An 18,589-nucleotide genomic window follows, 5' to 3' on the forward strand; every position below is an offset into this window, starting at 1 on the left:
AAAATTAAATGGGATGAAAACAAATGGGTCGAAGTGGGGTGTAGCTGATCGTCTGAAGTTGGTGAATTCGATGTTCAGGCCGGAAGGCTGTAGCGTGCCTAACTGGAAGATGAGATGTTGTTCCTCCAGTTTGCGTTGAGCTTCACTGGAACATTGCAGCAGGCCAAGAACAGACTTGTGGGCATGGGAGCAGGGTCTTTCGTTAAAATGGCAAGCAACAGGAAGGCCAGGGCCCTGAATGCGCACGGACCGAAGATGCTCAGCAAAGCGATCACCCAGTCTACGTTTGGTCTCTCCGATATAGAGGAGACTACATCGGGAGCAGTGAATGCAGTAGACCACATTGGAAGAGGTGCAAGTGAAATGCTGCTTAACCTGGAATGAGTGTTTTGGGCCTGGGATGTTAAGCATGGGAGAGGTAAAGGGGCAGGTGTTACACCTTGTGCGATTGCATGAGAAGGTGCCATGGGTGATAGGAGAGGTGCTGGGTATGGTGGAGGAATGGACTAGATTGTCTCAGAGGGAACAGTCTCTGCGGAATGCTGACAGTGGGAGTGAAGGGAAGATCTGTCTGATGGTGGTATAACGCTGGAGTTGGTGAAGAGATCTTTTACCATTTCTTTCTTAATTTACATTTAAGTTCTCCTCCCCCCCCCCCCCCCCCCCCCAATCTTATCCACCTTTCCTTCACAGTTCTCCTCTTTGCTTCCCCCTTTCCCTTCCCCCACACCTACAGTTCATCCTCTGATGTTAGTTTCCCTGCTGTTTGACCTTTTACATCTTTTGTCCTCTCTGGAGACTGCCATTAACATTCTTTCCCCTTGGTATCTGTGGCCATTAGCACCCGGTTTCCCTGGGTTTCTGTGGCTATGGTATTCTCACTCCACGGTATAAATATTTCCCACTTTCTCTGTCTGTTAGCTTTGACAAAGAGTCATCGGACTCAAAATGTTAGCTCTTTTCTCTCCCTACAGATGCTGCCAGACTTGCTGAGATTTTCCAGCATTTTCTCTTTTGCGTCGGAGGATTATGCTTTGCATACGGAGGCTGGTGGGATGTAATGTGAGAACGAGGGGGACTCTATCCTTGTTCTGAGAGGGAGTGAAGGGGGCAAGGGTAGTGGTGCGGGTGATGGACCGCACACTGTTGAGGGCACTGTCCACAACTGTAGGTGGGAAATCATGGTTGAGGAAGAAGGAACACATTTTCGAAGCACTGTATTATTACCTCACTGTTTTCTGGAGTAAAGATTTAACTTTTACAACGCATTCAGTTACCTTTCTTGTGATCAAGTTACAACATTGTTCTGGTGACGATTAAAAAGGACAAAAAGATTTGGTAGGTGCAGCGTGGAGACAGTTTTTTTTCTATAGTGAATAGCTAGTTTGCAACTTGGTCAGCGGCGATGGCTATGCTGACCACCAGTGAGTGCGTGGGAAGGCACAAGGACTAGACTGAGTATGTGGAAAGGTTATGGAAGGTTTTCTTTTTGGAAAATGAAATTGCAGATGAGACTAAAGGCCCTCAATTCTCCTGAATATGTGTGGGGCAAAGACTTCCAAGCTAATGAGGAATGTAACCAAACCATAGAAGCTGGTGAACATTTGTGGAGTTAGTTACACTCGTTCAGAATTATCACCGTTCCAAGTCCTTAAGTGATTGTCCAACGTTTTAAATTCCATAGTAATTTTTGAAAGGCTGATTTTGTTGCTGAACTGCATCACCTCTCTTGAGCACAGAGTTTGGGGCAGTGTTCAAGGATATGCTCTGGGACCGATTGGTCTGTGGCATGAATGAAGACAGCATACACGTTGTTTGTTGGGGGAAGTCACACTAACTTTCAAGAAGGCTCTAGAAGTTTCTCAGGGCATGGAGATGGCTACGAACAATTCAAAGTATATTCAAAAGGCACATAATGGGATACAGGTGGATGTAGTGCATCAAGGAAGAAAAGAGCCAGCAAACAAAAAGGCAAATGCAGTGGAAAGATTTAGGTGTGGAATCACATGCTATGCCAATCATTGTAAGTTCTGAGACAGTGTGTGCCACAATTGCAACAAAACAGACACGTGGTTAAAATGTGCAGTAGTGCTAAGAGCAAGTCAAAGGCTGGACAGGGAATTTGAAATTCAATGAAGCCTCAATCTGCTATGCATTACCTGGAAAGCACCAAGCAGGAAGAGGAGTGATTCCATGACATGTTCAATGTGAGTGAGGTACTGTGGAGATCGATGGACAGAAACTTAAGGTGGAAATCGACACAGGAGCCTCTGCATCTGCCATCGGTGAGGGGGATTTGAGGGTAATAAGCAGGCAGCAGCCCTTACCCAAGGAAGGATCGACCTTCGAACATACACTGGGGAGACTATACCATTACTTGGAGTGTTGAGGTGGACATTGTGAATAACTGCCAAGAAGCAAGAGCATGGCTCCTGGTGGTTGACTCGGACATGACTGACTCAGGAAAATTCAGTTGAACTGGGATGAGATAAAGCACACAACCGCAAAGGCTGGGAATTTCGCAAAGGCAGGAGATTCGCCGTGTGGTAGTTTATTTGGATGATATCCTGATCACAGGAAAAGCTGAGGAGGCACACATCAACAACCTGGATAGTGTTAAGATATTTTCAGAAGCAGGTCTGCATCTGAAGTGTAACAAACGCATCTTCCAGACACAAGCGTGTGGAATATCTGGGTCATGGAATTATAGGACAGGGTCTGTTCCTTGTGGAGGAAAAGGTACAAACTATCAATGAAGCTCTCAAATCCTGAGAATGTGCTCGAGTTCAGACCATTTCTGTGTTTTGTGAACTACTACGGGAAGTTTATATGTATAGAAGCCTTACAGTACAGAAGGGGTCCATTCGGGTCAGCACCAACCCTTTGAAATGGAGCCCTGTCCCCATAACCCCTCCTAACCTTCACATCTTTGGGCACTGAGGGGTAATTTAGCATGGCCAATCCGCCTAACCAGCACATATTTGGGCTGTGGGAAGAAACCCACGCAGGCACTGGGAGAATGTGTAAACTCCACACACACTGTCACCCAATCATTCATGGCCAGAATTGAACCCAGGTTCTTGGTTCTATGGGGCAAGTGGTGCCACCTTGCACCATGGTTTCTGCCAGACCTTTCAACAGTGTTGGTGCCACTGTGTCTATTGCTCCACAAAGAAGACTAAATGGAACTGGGACCAGTATAAGAGAAAGATTTCAAGGGCGTGAAAGCGCTGCTACAATCAGCTAATCTGCTGGTTCATTTTGATCAGGCCGAGAGCTCATTCTGTCATGTGATGCCTTGCTTTATGGCATTGAAGCAGTGCTCTCTGATCCAATGGAGGACAGGTCAGAAAAGTTTAGATTTGCATCACACACGTTGACAACAGTTGAGAAGAGATATGCAGCTAGACAAGGAAGGTCTAGCCATCGTTTTCACTGTAAAATTATGTTATCAGTATCTTTATGGGCATTTTCAACATATCTACAAGCCATAAGCCATTGATTAACCTTTTTGGTAAGTCCAAATACATTCCTCCCACGGCCTCAGCAGCATTACAGTGCTGGGCTCTCACATTGTTAGTCTACCAGTACAACATCATGTCATGGGCAGGGAAGACAATGCAAATGCAGGCACGCTGAGTTGATTCCCTTAATTGACATGCCAACCAAGGCAGTATTTCCTCTGGAGACAATTTGTGTTTGAATGACTGTCACATTCTCCTGTGAATGCCAAACAGATTAAACAGTAGACCGGCAGAGAAGATTCCTTATGAAGGGTTAATTTTCAGTTATAGATGATGAGGAACTGAGACCATATGCGAAACACAAGGGTGTGCCGTGGTGTGCAGAATGGTTACATTTTTGGGGGGCTGTAGAATGTTTTTTCACCGCTGGTCATTCGCAAGTCGTAGACGAAGCCCAAGAGGCTCATATGGTTGCCTCCCGAATGAAAAGTTTAAACGGTGATACGTTTGCCGGCCAAAACTGGATCAGGACTTGGAGAACAAGGAGAAATCTTGCTTGACTTGTCAAATAAGCCAAAAGATGACGACACCAGCATCACCGCATCTGTGGGAGTGGCCTGACTATCCCTTGTCTAGACTTCATATCGACTTTGTAGGATCTTTTATGGGTCATATGTTTCTAGTCATCGTGGTTGTGCATTCTACGTAGTTAGAAGTGCACATCATGAGCAACATTACAGTTATAATAGAGAAGCTCCGCCAGGTTTTTGCGACTCATGGTTTACTGGATTCTCTGGTTCCTGAAAACAGGACAATGTTTGAGTGATTCTCTCCTCCTCCCCCCCCCCCCCCCAGAGTTTATGCAAATTAAATAGAATACACCAGGTGCATACTGGTCCTTTTCATCCAACATCAAATGGTTTAGCAGGGCGTGTTGTTCAGACACTGAAAGGACTGAAGAGAATGGCAAACGGTACTTTGGGAACTAAGCTCTCTGGTTTCTTGTTTCCGTATCGTATCACACCACAAACTACAAGAAAAACAGGGCTTTCACCGGCTGAAATGTTGATGGGTAGGAAGCCAAAGTCTCACCTGAATCTGTTACATTCAGATGTCAAAACGAGTGTGGGAAGGAGACAGAAAATTGAGAAGGAGAGGCATGACTACCATGCGAAGGAGAGGCATTTCAATCCGGATGACTGTGTCTATGTCAGGAAATCCGGCAGTAACCAACCATGGCTGCCTGGAGTTATTCTGAACCATAGTGATCCAGTATCGTTGGTGGTGAAGCTGACAAATAGAAGGGTCATCCCCAGACACCAAAATCACATTCATCTACACCACAACTCTGAGACAGCTAAATATCTGCATCACACAGCTGCAAAAATTCAACAGGAAGTGGTTCCTGTTGCTCAGGGGATTCAGTGGATGCTACTCCAGGAGAGGTTGAAGAACTGCCTCTCACTAACAACCAACCTATCCTGCGTCTTCCAGTCCAGCTCAACTGAACCAAGACTCACCAGTGTCTACTGAGTCACCAGTGGTTCTACAGAGATCACAACATCCTAAAAGACTGACTTATTAGTTGTGATGTGTGTTATGATGTTTGTTGTTGTCTCTCCTTAAGGGGAATTGAAATTTAAGGAGGCAGAAGTGGTATAGTGTTTTAATAACCATCTTCCTATTTTGTTGTCTATGGGTGCATTAACAAAAGTGCACATGCGTTTGTGACATTATTGGGGGCACGGCCTTGCACGGGTTTTCAGTTTAACCTTGAGGAGCTGTGAATAGTTGTGTTTAGCCGCTGCTGGTGTTTGAAACCAAACTATTATTGCCTCGAAGTTTTCTGAAGTAAAGAAGATTTAATTTTTACAAGGGGTTCAACTGCCTTTCTTGTAGTCAAGTTGTCACACTGCTTTGCTCCCTTTCTTTGTCCCTTTGCTTGTCTAAAACATGTTGCATCTCTTTTTCCAGTTCTGATGAAAGGTCATTAACCTGAAACATTATGCCTATTTCTCTCTCCACAGATGCTGCCTGGCCTGAATGGTTCCAGCATTTTCTGTTTTTATCTCAATCATGCTGTATGTTAACTGTACCAAATGTATTTGGATAAACTTGTTTGATTTTTATTTTCCATCTAATTTGTGCTCTGTCTAAAGAAGCATGGACCCAATGATCATTTTCATCAAAATAAATTCACCTGTATAAAATGGCAATTAAATAATCTTGAGTGTTTTAATCTTCATGTTTCAGGCTGTGAAATTGACGAGCTCACGGACGCAGCTCCCATACGAATATTATTCCCTCCCTTTTTGTCGGCCAAAAAAAATTGAATATAAGGCAGAAAATCTTGGTGAGTTTATTATCAATTTTAAAATACTTTGTGGTATATACAACAATCTAAGTATGCTACTTGACCTCTACAATCAGGGATTAAAGGAATGGGCAATGTGTTAAATGGAGAGGCAGAATGAAAAAAAATGATGGCAGCAATTTGAAAGTCTTGTCATAATCACCTGAGGAAGGAGCAGTGCTCCGAAAGCTCGTGTTTGAAACAAACCTGTTGGACTTTAACCTGGTGTTGTAAGACTTCTTACTGTGCTCACCCCAGTCCAACGCCGGCATCTTCGCATCTTGTCATAATCATGCAGTGCATATTTTAATTTCCATTTAATTTCAGGTGGACATTAAATGCTGGCTTGAAATCGCAGCTGGGTCATGAATAGATGCATGTAGTGTAGTTAAATGGGAATGTTGTTGAACTGTGGGAGACGCTGTTCGTTAATGTGTCGTTAATGTATCAGGTTGAACTTCTGTAAGTTATGACTGACATTGAGACAATAATAAGTATGCCTGACTTTGCTGCGCTGTTCCTAATCTGAGGGCACCGTTCAGTGATATTTCCAGTGGTGGGAGAAAATTATCAGTGTTTTAATGATGTTAGCTACACGGTCGCTCATTGGTTCCTGCTTGTAATTCAACTCTAAGCAAAGCTTGCTTTCCTTTATGGAAATCATTGGTGAACCGTTTGCTTACTGCTTAGTCAGCACAACATAATAATAATCGCTTATTGTCACAAGTAGGCTTAAATTAAGTTACTGTGAAAAGCCCCTAGGCGCCACATTCTGGCGCCTGTTTGGCGAGACCGGTATGGGAATTGAACCCCCGCTGCTGGCATGGTTCTGCATTTCAAGCCAGCTGTTTAGCCCACTGTGCTAAACGTCACTGATTCTGAATCTGAAAGGGCATTTAAGAGCTGAAACCTATTTTGAAGCTCAGGGAATTTAATTACCAGTTAGCAGTTCGTACTTCAAAAATAAGACTGGAACTAAATTTGTGTTATCATAGCAATGGTGGAAGGATCTGTTCCAGCTGTTTTATTTGGTTCCTGTAAACGTGTCCTCTGTAACCTTGCGCATCCAAAATTAATGGTTTAGACGCGTGGAATGCTAAAGAAGAGAATAATCTGTTACATTTGTTCATGTACTTTACAGGTGAGGTGTTGAGAGGTGATCGGATTGTGAATACACCATACAACTTGCATATGAACGTTGGAAAGAAATGCGAAGTGCTCTGTGAAAAGCCAAACAAACCTGTTAGGTTTAAAGTAACAGAAAGTAGTCTGGTCGTGGAAAGGATTCGAGAAGAATATTATGTTCATTTGTATGTGTAACTGTTTTTGCTGTTATAACACGCGGTTCAATAGCTTACTTAATATTTCTAATACCATAAAGGAACCTTGTCTTGAATTTATTGCAGACACTGTATTGGTAGGCTATTACTTTACCATGGGGCACCACAGCTGAGCCTGTTCCTGTAGACCTATACTTGCACAGCCACAAATAGATTCATGTTGCTGACTAATGAATATATAGTACAGTGATGGGACTTGTAGTTAAGTTGAGCTAACTCAGCATAGCCAGGATTTGAACTTGGAATCTTTAGACCTGTATGGCTGTACTGTTACTCAACAGCTAATTATTAACAACATTTTATATTTTGGGGGATTTTGATGTCTTAAGTACTGCAACTGGCATAGAAAGGTTGATGCTTATTTTGTACTACAGAATACATTTAGCTGTATTTTTTACTATCAGTAAGGTGAAAACTATTCGTTCCTAGAATCTTGAGAAAGCCATTGTGGCAGGAATGGTTTCCTGCTTGCCTTTAAAATAGGGTGGAAAGAAAACCTTGTGCACTGAGTTAAGGCCTATAAATGGGTAAGGATGTTGCTTTGCTTTTTGGACTCGCTGTCTTAATTGAGCAGCTTCACAATGCCAACCTGAGCACACCGATCATAAAGGAAGAAAAAGAGAAATTTAGGGAGGGAATTCCAGAGTTTTAGCGCCATGGCACAACTGCCAGTGGTGAAGCAACTAAACTGGAGGGTTCTCAAGAGGCCAGAATTAGAGGAGCTTAAAGATGGTTGTGGAGCTGGAGGAGACAACAGCGATAGAGAGGAATTAGGCCAAGGACGAATTTGAAAACCTGGATGGGAATTTCAGAACAAGGCTTTGCTTAACCGGCAGTCAAGGTACATCAACAAGGGCAGGGGTGATGGTTGAATGGGATTTGGTGCAAGTTAAAACATGGATGCCAGAGTTTTAGTTGACCTCAAATTTAAATAAGAAGTATAGAGTATGGGAGACCAGCCAGGAGTTGGAGTTGCCAGTAATTTATAGAGGGAATCCTAGTGGTGATCTTTTTTGGCATGGTAAACCAGAGTTACCAGGAACATTAATAATTGGTCAGTATTGGAATTGACAGCAGGGATTTGAAGCCATTACTAATTCTCTGCCTTTCATTGCAATGCCTTGTCAATGCACCAGCGACTGAAAACATTATTTAAATGATTCAGTTCCTAGTTTTAGAGTCATCGAATCCCTACAGTGCAGAAGGAAGTCATTTGACCCATCGAGCCTACCCTGACTCTCCAAAAGTGTGCCGCACCTAGGCCCACGCCCACCCTATCCCCATAACCCCACCTAACCTTTTGCACACTCGGGGGCAATTGATCATGACCAATCCACCTAACCTGCACACGAAGGCAGCAAGAGTTGGACAGACACTGATACATTATCATGATCCAGCAAAAAAATCACTGCAATGTTCCCAGGAATTCTGTCATAGTTAAGAAAACTTAAGGAAAGGTTCTTAAAACAAATGAATGCTTTGATCAGATCAAAGTGTTGGTGACTAGGCACTATACACTTGTATTGATGATGGGGAGTACTTGGGAAGTCAAACGTTTTTGAAGAGACAATTAGAACATGGAATACTGTACCATACACAGCTGCAAGGCTTTTAATTTTGCACAATATTTTGAATGTGAAGTTTGACGCATTCTATTTCTCCTCCATATGTGAATGGTAACTGTCACAGAATTGCAGATAACCTGCCTGTCGCAACACGCTTAGAATTTTACCCAAATCATGATGACAATGACAAAAAGAAAGAAAAGGAAGTACAGTTTGAACATGGTTACAGACTTGGATTTATTGACAACAACAAGGTAAAACTAACCGGATAGACTTGCAGGACAAGTTTTTAACCACATTAATAACATGAAATGTATGTACAGAAATTAAATCAGACATTTTGCCCATTAAGCAAACAAAAAACTAAACTGTTCTAATATTAATCACTATGATTTGACCAGCCCGAAGATTTATCAAAATGGATGATTCCTGATAGGAATCTAATACGAGAAAAAAAAAGTGCTATTTTTCTCTGGTTGCTGTCAGTTGAATGGTTTTGTCCTGTGTTAAAGCATGACAAACAAACAGAAAATACTAAATAATTACCAATATGTTAAAAGATGTTTTATCTAGAAGTACCCCTATAATTGCCTTTTCAGATAATCTTCCATTGCAATTAAAAATTGCATTAGAATCTTGTAAGTATTTCACTTGTGAATTCCTAATAACTTTCGTAACGGATGAACAGAATTTTGTGGTGATTTAAATGTAGAAATTAATGATTGTATCAAGAATGTTTACATGCTAGTATCAAGTTTCGTTCTCCAGCATTTAGAATAAACATACTATGTCTGTGAACGTAATAATGAGGAATTTTACACAATGTTTAGCTGATCGCACAAAAGCTTCGCTCACCAGTTTTCACATCATGGTACTTACAAAGTAGAAATTAATTATGCCAATTGCATCCCAGGAACAATATAATTGGTTATTCTCATCTAAATTTCTTCTTTTATATTTAATTTAACTTTAAAAAAAATTTTCCCAAAATAAATTTAGAGAACCCAATTCTTTTTTTCCAATTAAGGGGTAATTTAGCGTGGGCAATTCACCTACCCTGCACATCTGAGTTTTGGGGGTGACACCCATGCAGACATGGGGAGAATGTGCAAACTCCACACGGACAGTGACCCGGGACCTGGATTGAACCCAGGTGCTCGGGTCCGTGAGGCAGCAGTGCTAACTACTGTGACACTGTGCTGCTCCTTTAAATTTCTTTTTTTGAGATGGAAATTGTAAGCTTTCATGCTCACCAAGTTAATTTTTTAAGATTTAATTCAGGGTAGAAACTTCTGTACGAACTAAACTTTTCTAATTTTCTTCCCGCACCTAGGGTGCACGAAGGCAGACTTGCGTGTGTCTCCATAGATAGTAATTCCTGAAACAGGCCACTAGTCTGTCGCCAGTGGGTTATAACTTGAGGGGCGCCACTCTACAGGAGTCTCCCCGCTCTTGCCGTCAGCCACTGGCATTCTGGAAGGGTTTGCACGTTGAAACACTCAAGCATGTTTGACCACATTATGAATGCACCTTCCTTGGCCAACAAGTCCTGGGGTGGGCCTTGAACCTGGAGTTTCTGGCTCAGAGGCAGGACACTACCCACTGCTCCACGTGACCTAAACTTTATAATTACCAGCAATATAAGCTACTTTGCAGTTGTCTGTTTTTGTCTGTGTTAATGTGCATGTCAGCACATGGGTGTAGACAAAGTGGCTAAGTTAATACAATCTTATTTTTCAGTTCTACCTCCACAACCATCTCTCCTTCATTATCTATTATCACAAGGAAGAAATAGAGAAAGATCAGGAACCTACATATAGAGTTGTGCGCTTTGAAGTTGTCCCACAAAGTGTTAAATATGAAGGTAATAATATTATTTCTGGATGTGATTTGAGCACAGTTGCATGCAATAATAGATAAGCAACTACAAAGATGGTAAAATAAATGCTAAACATGAAAGTTATTAACTAAACTTGCAATATCAACCCTGCTCTGGTTTGTGTTTGTTACACTTGAGGGTAAAACTGTGCTTAAACATTCTTGAGAATTTTGTTAACCACCACTATCAGTAATATAATTGATCCTATATTGTATCCTTTTTGCAACATGACAGCATATTGAAAGTAGAGTGCAGCAAATAATTGAGCTTTGGAGAGAAAAAACAGTTCATGTTTCTGGTTCAGTGCATAGTGGATTTATGTATTATTGATACTACTTTGTTGTAACTGAATTTAAACACTGTAGCTGGTTCCTTGTATGTGATCAGGTGTAGAAGTTGTTGCAGTTATTGAGGAATCTTAGTTCGCTGGTAATTTCTGGTGGAACTGGCTTCCTGAACTGGTTAATACATTTGTTCCAAAAAAGAGAGAGGAGGAGGAGAACAGCCTTCAAACGGTTTCCTCTGCTGAAGACTTTCTTGACATAAGAACTAGGAGCAGGAGTAGGCCATCTGGCCCCTCGAGCCTGCTCCGCCATTCAATGAGATCATGGCTGATCTTTTGTGGACTCGGCTCCACTTTCCGACCCGAACACCATAACCCTTAATCCCTTTATTCTTCAAAAAACTATCTATCTTTACCTTAAAAACATTTAATGAAGGAGCCTCAACTGCTTCACTGGCAAGGAATTCCATAGATTCACAACCCTTTGGGTGAAGAAGTTCCTCCTAAACCTCCACATGCCCTGTGTCACTTGCAATCTCTCTCATGCTTTGAAATACTTCGCCCGTTTTGTATTTCCAAGAAGTTTTGGGTTTATCTGTTTGTGGGCATTGTTGCAATTGTTGCCAGTGCTTTGCATTTTTAATCTATCTTTCTTAGTCACTTACATGTTTTGATGGTTGTCTGGATATTAGGAAATGTGTCTCTCTACAGTCCCTGATGGTGATTTGTGTGTTACTCACCCTCACCTTGGAATGTGGCCTTCCATTTTTAAGCACGTTTCTCTGTCTCAGTTCAAGTTGCAAACTTTCCAGTCAGCTGAAAGTTGAAAAAGCATCATGGAATGGGTGACTAAATGTGTGGAAGGGTTCAAGAACAGTTAGAGGTTGTAGTTGGAACAGTGACATCATTGTTTGATGTATTACAGAAGAAAATTAATGAATTAAGATACTGGATTGAAAAAGATCTTGCGGTGGAAATTTCGGTGCAAATTCCTGAACACTTCTAATTTAGAATACTACTGATTTAGATTGATACTTCAGTGCGGTAATTAGCAAGTATGGTATCTCACCTTTTTATACATTTGCCACATATCATGGTATTGGATCGGAAAGATGACAAAACGATTGGGGTTTCCCTGAAGAAGAAGCTGATGCTGAAGTTTTGGAGTTTTTGAATCTTTCAAGTCAACCCTGCTTTTTTCTTCCGGAAGAGATGCAGAGGGACAGACGGAAATCTGATTGTGGGGGGTCAGGAGGGCTGGGTGAGATATGACTACACTTACAGCTCTACCCCCCCTTCAAAAAAACCCGTGCAATATCACAATACGTTTTGCAATTGCAGAGTGCAGTGATGAACAGAGTGATATACACCTGCAAGTACCCAGCTTAATTCCCCTCTTGCTTGTTTAAATGTGCCTTTGGAAGAGACAACATCTCAAGACCCCAGCTGCTCATTGAGTGGATGTTAAAGATCCATTGCATTATTTCAAGAATAGGAAATTATATGCCCTGGCCAATATCATGATCCTTATCACAGCCACAAAAAATACAGGTTAATGCTGTTGTTGAATCTTACCATGGGTAATAATGGCTCCAGTATTAATATATTCAGGAACAATACCTGCAACTTTGATTTTCCTTTTGTTCCTTTGGATCATATTTGTTTGTCCAGTGCCCAGCTTGACGAAGAACCATTTTCCTTTCTTAATTGCCAATGTAATACGTTTTAGGTGAGGTGATAGTATTAGAAAGGAGAATTCTTCCCTTTTTACAAAAAGGTACACAAAGACTTGACTTTTCCTTCAGAATATCTCATTAAGGTAGAAAACACTATTTGCTTGTCTGTTCACTGAATTTGAGGAAGTGTTAATTTAAAGGTGGTGTCTTAACCTATTCTGCTAACAAAAATCAAACAAGTTAAGATTTTCTGTGCTATATAAATATTTGTCTCATTGCATGAGTAAGTATTCCCAAATTATTTGAGGCCAGTAAATACTGGGCTGTAGTAAAACTATTCTTATTGAATTATATAATTAACTTTTTTACCCAGACCTAAAGACTGACGAGGAAGGAAATTGCATCCTGCCTGAGGCTACAGGTTCTCTTCCCCAGGAAATTGATCCCAACAAAGAAAATGATGTGCTTTTTACGTACTCTGTCCGTTGGGAGGTAAGTGCTATGTCAGAAATCAGCGCCTCTATATCCTACATGAGTTAATTCCAGAGCATATGTGTTGGTTGACTATGCTCATTTAAACTCAAATATTGCACTTCTGGAGCTTCTGTGGAGAGAAAATGTGAATCACTGCATTTAAAGGACCTGAACCACAAAGATATGCACTGATATTCCTAATTTTCTTTGTCGTGTGCACTAGAAAGTAACATCTGCTTTTGTTTGTGCATATGAACACTCAGTATGTCAAGGTGACCTGAGGGTTTTTACTGCTGCTTTGGCCTCAGATTATGGTAAAACATTGTTCAGACTGTAATAAAATTTTACTAGAAAATGAAACTATTCAGTGTCAAGTTATAGCAAATCATTTATGGAGAATGTGTATAAAGTAAAATGTTGTGCACAACTTTTGTTACCTGCTGTGATAGTGGAGTCGGACACTTTAGGAACTTCAAGCGGTTATTGGATAGGAACATGGGGCATACCAGAATGACAGGGAGTGGGATAGCTTGATCTTGGTTTTGGACAATGCTCGGCACAACATCGAGGGCCGAAGGGCCTGTTTTGTGCTGCACTGTTCTATGTTCTAACTGTCTGTGCTTTCTATTTCTAGGGAAGTGTTCTTAAATGGGCATCACGCTGGGACACCTACTTAACCATGAGCGATGTACAGATTCATTGGTTCTCGATTGTGAATTCGGTGGTTGTAGTTTTCTTTCTCTCTGGTGAGTTGATTATTATTGCAATTTTTTTCGTGGAACAATTTCACAATCTTTTAAGATTGTGGAAGAGTTTGATGAGGTAAATGTAGTGATGATGTGTTCGTTTGTGTAGGAGATCAAAACTAGAGACTGTGAACATAAGATTAGTCATTAATAAATTCAAGAGAGAATTCAGGAGAAATGTCATTACCTAGAGACTGATTAGAATGTGGATTTCTCTATTACAAGGAAGTTGAGATGACTAACATAGATGTATTTAAAGGGATGTTAGACAAACACGAGGGAGAAAAGAACTAGAGTAGATAAAGAGGATTGGGAGGTGGCTCACGTTGAGGTGATTGTCCTGTTTCTGTATTGCATATTCCATGTAATTATACATAGTATGAACAAGATGTGTATATAGTACTAAGACTCCCTCCTTCATTACATAACTTTAATGCACTTTGTAAAAGCAAAGTCTAAGGCTCATAACTTTGACATAGATGACTGTGGGTGTGTGTGTGTGTGTGGGGGGGGGGGGGGGGGGGGGGGGGTGGAGGAATCAGTAAGTTTGCGGATGACACAATGATTGGCTGGGTGGCTAACAGTGAGGTGATCTCCATGGTGGTGATGAGATCCAATACCCACCGATTTAAATTGGAGACTTTGGATGGTTCTGTCTTGGAATAGTTGCCGAGAAAAAATTAAAAGTTTGAAAACCATTTCTAACTCCTGGGTAACCAGAGCATTGATCCTACAGACTCCCTGACTACTACTAATCTTTATTGTTCACAATTTACATAGATGATTTGGAGTTGGGGACCAAGGGCAATGTGTCCAAGTTTGCAGACAACACTAAGATGAGTGGCAAAGCAAAAAGTGCAGAGGATACCGGAAGTCTGCAGAGTGATTTGGATAGGTTAAGTGAATGGGCTAGGATCTGGCAGATGGAATACAATGTTGACAAATGTGAGATTATCCATTTTGGTAGGAATAACAGCAAAAGGGATTATTATTCAAATGATAAAATATTAAAACATGCTGCTGTGCAGAGAGACCTGGGTGTGCTCGTGCATGAGTCGCAAAAAGCTGGTTTACAGGTGCAACAGGTGATTAAGAAAGCGAATGGAATTTTGTCCTTCATTGCTAGAGGGATGGAGTTTAAGACTAGGGAGGTTATGATGCAATTGTATAAAGTGTTAGTGAGGCCACACCTGGATAATTGTGTTCAGTTTTGGTCTCCTTACCTGAGAAAGGACGTACTGGCACTGGAGGGTGTGCAGAGGAGATTCACTAGGTTAATCCCAGAGCTGAAGGGGTTGGATTACGAGGAGAGGTTGAGTAGGCTGGGACTGTACTCGTTGGAATTTAGAAGGATGAGGGGGGATCTTATAGAAACATATAAAATTATGAAGGGAATAGATAGGATAGATGCGGGCAGGTTGTTTCCACTGGCGGGTGAAAGCAGAACTTGGGGGCATAGCCTCAAAATAAGGGGAAGTAGATTTAGGACTGAGTTTACGAGGAACTACTTCTTCACCCAAAGGGTTGTGAATCTATGGAATTCCTTGCCCAGTGAAGCAGTTGAGGCTCCTTCATTAAATGTTTTTAAGATAAAGATAGTTAGTTTTTTGAAGAATAATGGGATTAAGGGTTATGGTGTTCGGGCCGGAAAGTGGAGTTGAGTCCACAAAAGATCAGCCATGATCTCATTGAATGGCGGAGCAGGCTCGAGGGGCCATATGGCCTACTCCTGCTCCTAGTTTTTATTTTATGTTCTTATTATTAGAGTCACAAGTAGGCTTACATTATCACTGCAATGACGTTACTGTGAAAATCCTCTGGTCGTCTCGCTCCAGTGCCTGTTCGGGTACACAGAGGGAGGGTTCAGAATGTCCAATTCACCTAACGCCACGTCTTTAAGGATGTGGGAGGAAAACGGAGAACCCAGAGGAAACCCACTCGGACACGGGGAGAGCATGCACACTCCACACAGACAGTGACCCAAGCCGAGAATTGAACCCGAGTCCCTGGCGCTGTGAAGCAACAGTGCTAACCACTGTGCAACTACACTCCCTACTGGGCACCCCAACTTCTCCCGAACCCCCGACTACTCTCCTAACCCCTGACTGACTACCTGACCATCAGACTATTCTTCCTAAACTTCTACTGCACCTCCACAAACCTTACCCCGATTGACCATCCGACCCATCCTAACCCCTCTGACCTATCACCCAACAGCCTTGACTCATTCGACCTGTCCTGACTGACAACCCAAACCTTCCTACCCTCGCCCCCAACTGACCACCAGCTTCTCCCAACCTACCATCCCACCCACATACCGAACACACTTCCTTTCCCCTGAAATCTTAAAATGGCTAAGATCTTTAAATTTTTTAATCTGCTTTACAGCTCCGGCGTTAACTGCGCAGCTGCATTCCAATATAAGTAAAAAGGAGCGAAGTTGCAAGCCAACTGTGATTGCCAGTCCTTGGAAGTTCTGGCTCTACATTCAAGGGCAGTGCTTCCCAAACCTTTTCTCAGTGTGACCCCATTTTCAAGCCTCGGGCTTTGTGTGAGGTGGGGGGGGAAAGGGGTACAGGAGCTGTTGAACATTTGGTGCAGTGGTGTTGGGGGAGCTGTAGGATAGATGCTCCATTGTTGAGTGGGGGAAACAAGAGTTGAGCGTTAGAGGAGTTGATGAAAAGGCAAAATATTCGAACACCACGTCCAAAAATGTGGGGGGGGGGGGGCGGAAGCAAGAATTTAAAGGGGCCTTGCAGTTGTTATCATTCAATCAAGCTTCACAACCCACAGTTTGGAAAGCTCTGTTCTAGGGAAGCTAAATACCTAACATTCATAAAAAGCATAATGATATACCAGATGGGTATGTCACATGTGTCTCACTCATGGGAAAATGCTCAGATTTTCTCTACCTTATATCTTCAATTCAATTGTCTATGCATTCTTAATCTAGTAGATCTGGTAAATCTGTTATTTTTACAGTTATTCCATGGAAGATCATGGTGCCAGCAGTGGCAGAGCTCCATGGTTTTCAACTGAAATGGAGTACCTTGTCGACTGGCTCAGATATCCGCAGCGCTCACGTCAGTTAAGATCAACAACAATGACTTGCATGAGGCAGTCGCGATGAAATGGTGCAAGAATCTGCTGAGTGCACTTCACTCTCCAACCAGTATTCAGTTCTGAATGCTCATGAGAGTGATATTTCGTCTGGAGTATAGCCAGAACTCAAGTCACTGGCGTCATGCTTGGCTGAGCTGTATGGGGGTACAAAGAAGTCTAGAAGAGCAATCGTGGTAGGAGATTTGATAGTTAGGGGGAAAGACATGCATTTCTGAGGGCTGGCAAGTGCCTGGGTCCTGATGGACTTCATTCTACGGCCTTAAAAGAAGTGATTAGTGAGATAGTTGATTGGGTTTAATTTTCTAAAATTCTCTAGATTCAGGGAAGGCCCCATTAGATTAGAAGATAGCAAATATGACTCCATTATTCAAAACAGGAGGGCAACCGAAAGCGGGACACAACAGGCCAGTTCACGTAACATTTGTCATAGGGAAAATGTTACAAGCTATTAATAAAGCACTTGGTAGTCAGGCAGAATCAATATGGTTTTATGAAAGTGAAATCATTTTTGACCAACTTCTTGGAATTCTCTGTGCAAGGGACATGCGTTATGGTAAAGGGGAACCAGAGGATGTACTTCGATTTTCAGAAGATGGTTGATAAAATGCGACATCAAGGTTATTGCGGAAAATGAAATCTCATGTTATAGGGGGTGACACATTGGCATGGATAGGAGATTAGCTGGCTAACAGGAAGCAGAGAGTGGGCATAAATGGGTCTTTTTCCAGCTTGGCAAGATATGAGTGGTAAGTCAAGGGGATCGGTGCCGGGACCTCAACTGTTTACAATTTATATAAATTACTTGGATGGATGGATTGACAAATTTGCTGTGACGCAAAGATAGATAGGAAAATAAATTGTGACGGTGGTATATGGAGTCTACAAATATGTTAATGTGTGGGCAAAGATCTGGGAAATGGAGTATCTTGTGGAAAAATGTGAAATTGTCCTTTTTGGCAGAAAGAATAAAAAAGTACATTCTCTAATGGTGAGGATTGCTGAGCTCTGAAATGAAAAGGTGTCCCAATGCATGAATCGCAAGAAGCTAGTAAGCAGGTGCAGCAAGTAATTAGTAAAGCTAATAGAATGTTATCATTTATTGCAAGGGGAATTGAATAGAAAAGTAGGGAGGTTATGCTTCAGTATTGCAGGGTGCTGGCAAGATCACATTTAGAGGACAGTGGTCTTTGTCTCCTTATTTAAGGAAGGATGTTAATGCATTGGAAGCGGTTCAGAGAAGGTTTACAATGTGAATACCTAGAGTGGGTGTATTGTTTCATAAGGAAAGGGTGGACAGGTTAGGCTGGAGTTTAGAAGAAAAGAGACAACTTGAGTGAAGTATATAGGATTCTGAGCAGTCTTGTCAGGGTGGATATGGAAGGGTGTTTTGCTCTTGTGGGAGAATCTAGGGCTAGAGGTCAGTGTTTAAAAACTAAGGGCCGCCATTTAAGATTTAGATGAGGCAAAATGTTTTTCCTGAGCGTAGCGAGTCTTTGAAACTCTCTTCCTGAGGTGATGGGGAAACAGAGTGTTTGAATATTTTTAAGGCAAGGGTGGATAGAATTTTGATAATGAAGGGGATAATAAGTTATCGGGGTTAGCGGGATGCAGATTTTGAGGCGATCGGATCATCCATGATATTATTGAATGGTGGAACAGGCTCAAGAGTATAAATGTGGGATATTG

General features: G+C 41.9%; 1 protein-coding gene across 2 annotated transcripts in view; it reads left to right on the top strand.

Annotated features, from left to right (window-relative positions):
• Positions 1 to 18,589, top strand: part of tm9sf4 (transmembrane 9 superfamily protein member 4) — a 94,006-nt gene that overhangs the window by 39,464 nt on the left and 35,953 nt on the right. For both annotated transcript variants that reach the window (XM_038803383.1, XM_038803382.1), the window contains exons 3-8: positions 5,718 to 5,817; positions 6,959 to 7,127; positions 8,847 to 8,976; positions 10,463 to 10,586; positions 12,934 to 13,052; positions 13,669 to 13,780. In XM_038803383.1, the coding sequence (XP_038659311.1) occupies positions 5,718 to 5,817; positions 6,959 to 7,127; positions 8,847 to 8,976; positions 10,463 to 10,586; positions 12,934 to 13,052; positions 13,669 to 13,780 (754 nt within the window). The remainder of the gene's footprint in view (positions 1 to 5,717; positions 5,818 to 6,958; positions 7,128 to 8,846; positions 8,977 to 10,462; positions 10,587 to 12,933; positions 13,053 to 13,668; positions 13,781 to 18,589) is intronic.

Source organism: Scyliorhinus canicula, chromosome 7, assembly GCF_902713615.1.
Source record: "Scyliorhinus canicula chromosome 7, sScyCan1.1, whole genome shotgun sequence".
Classification (NCBI taxonomy): Eukaryota; Metazoa; Chordata; class Chondrichthyes; order Carcharhiniformes; family Scyliorhinidae; genus Scyliorhinus; species Scyliorhinus canicula.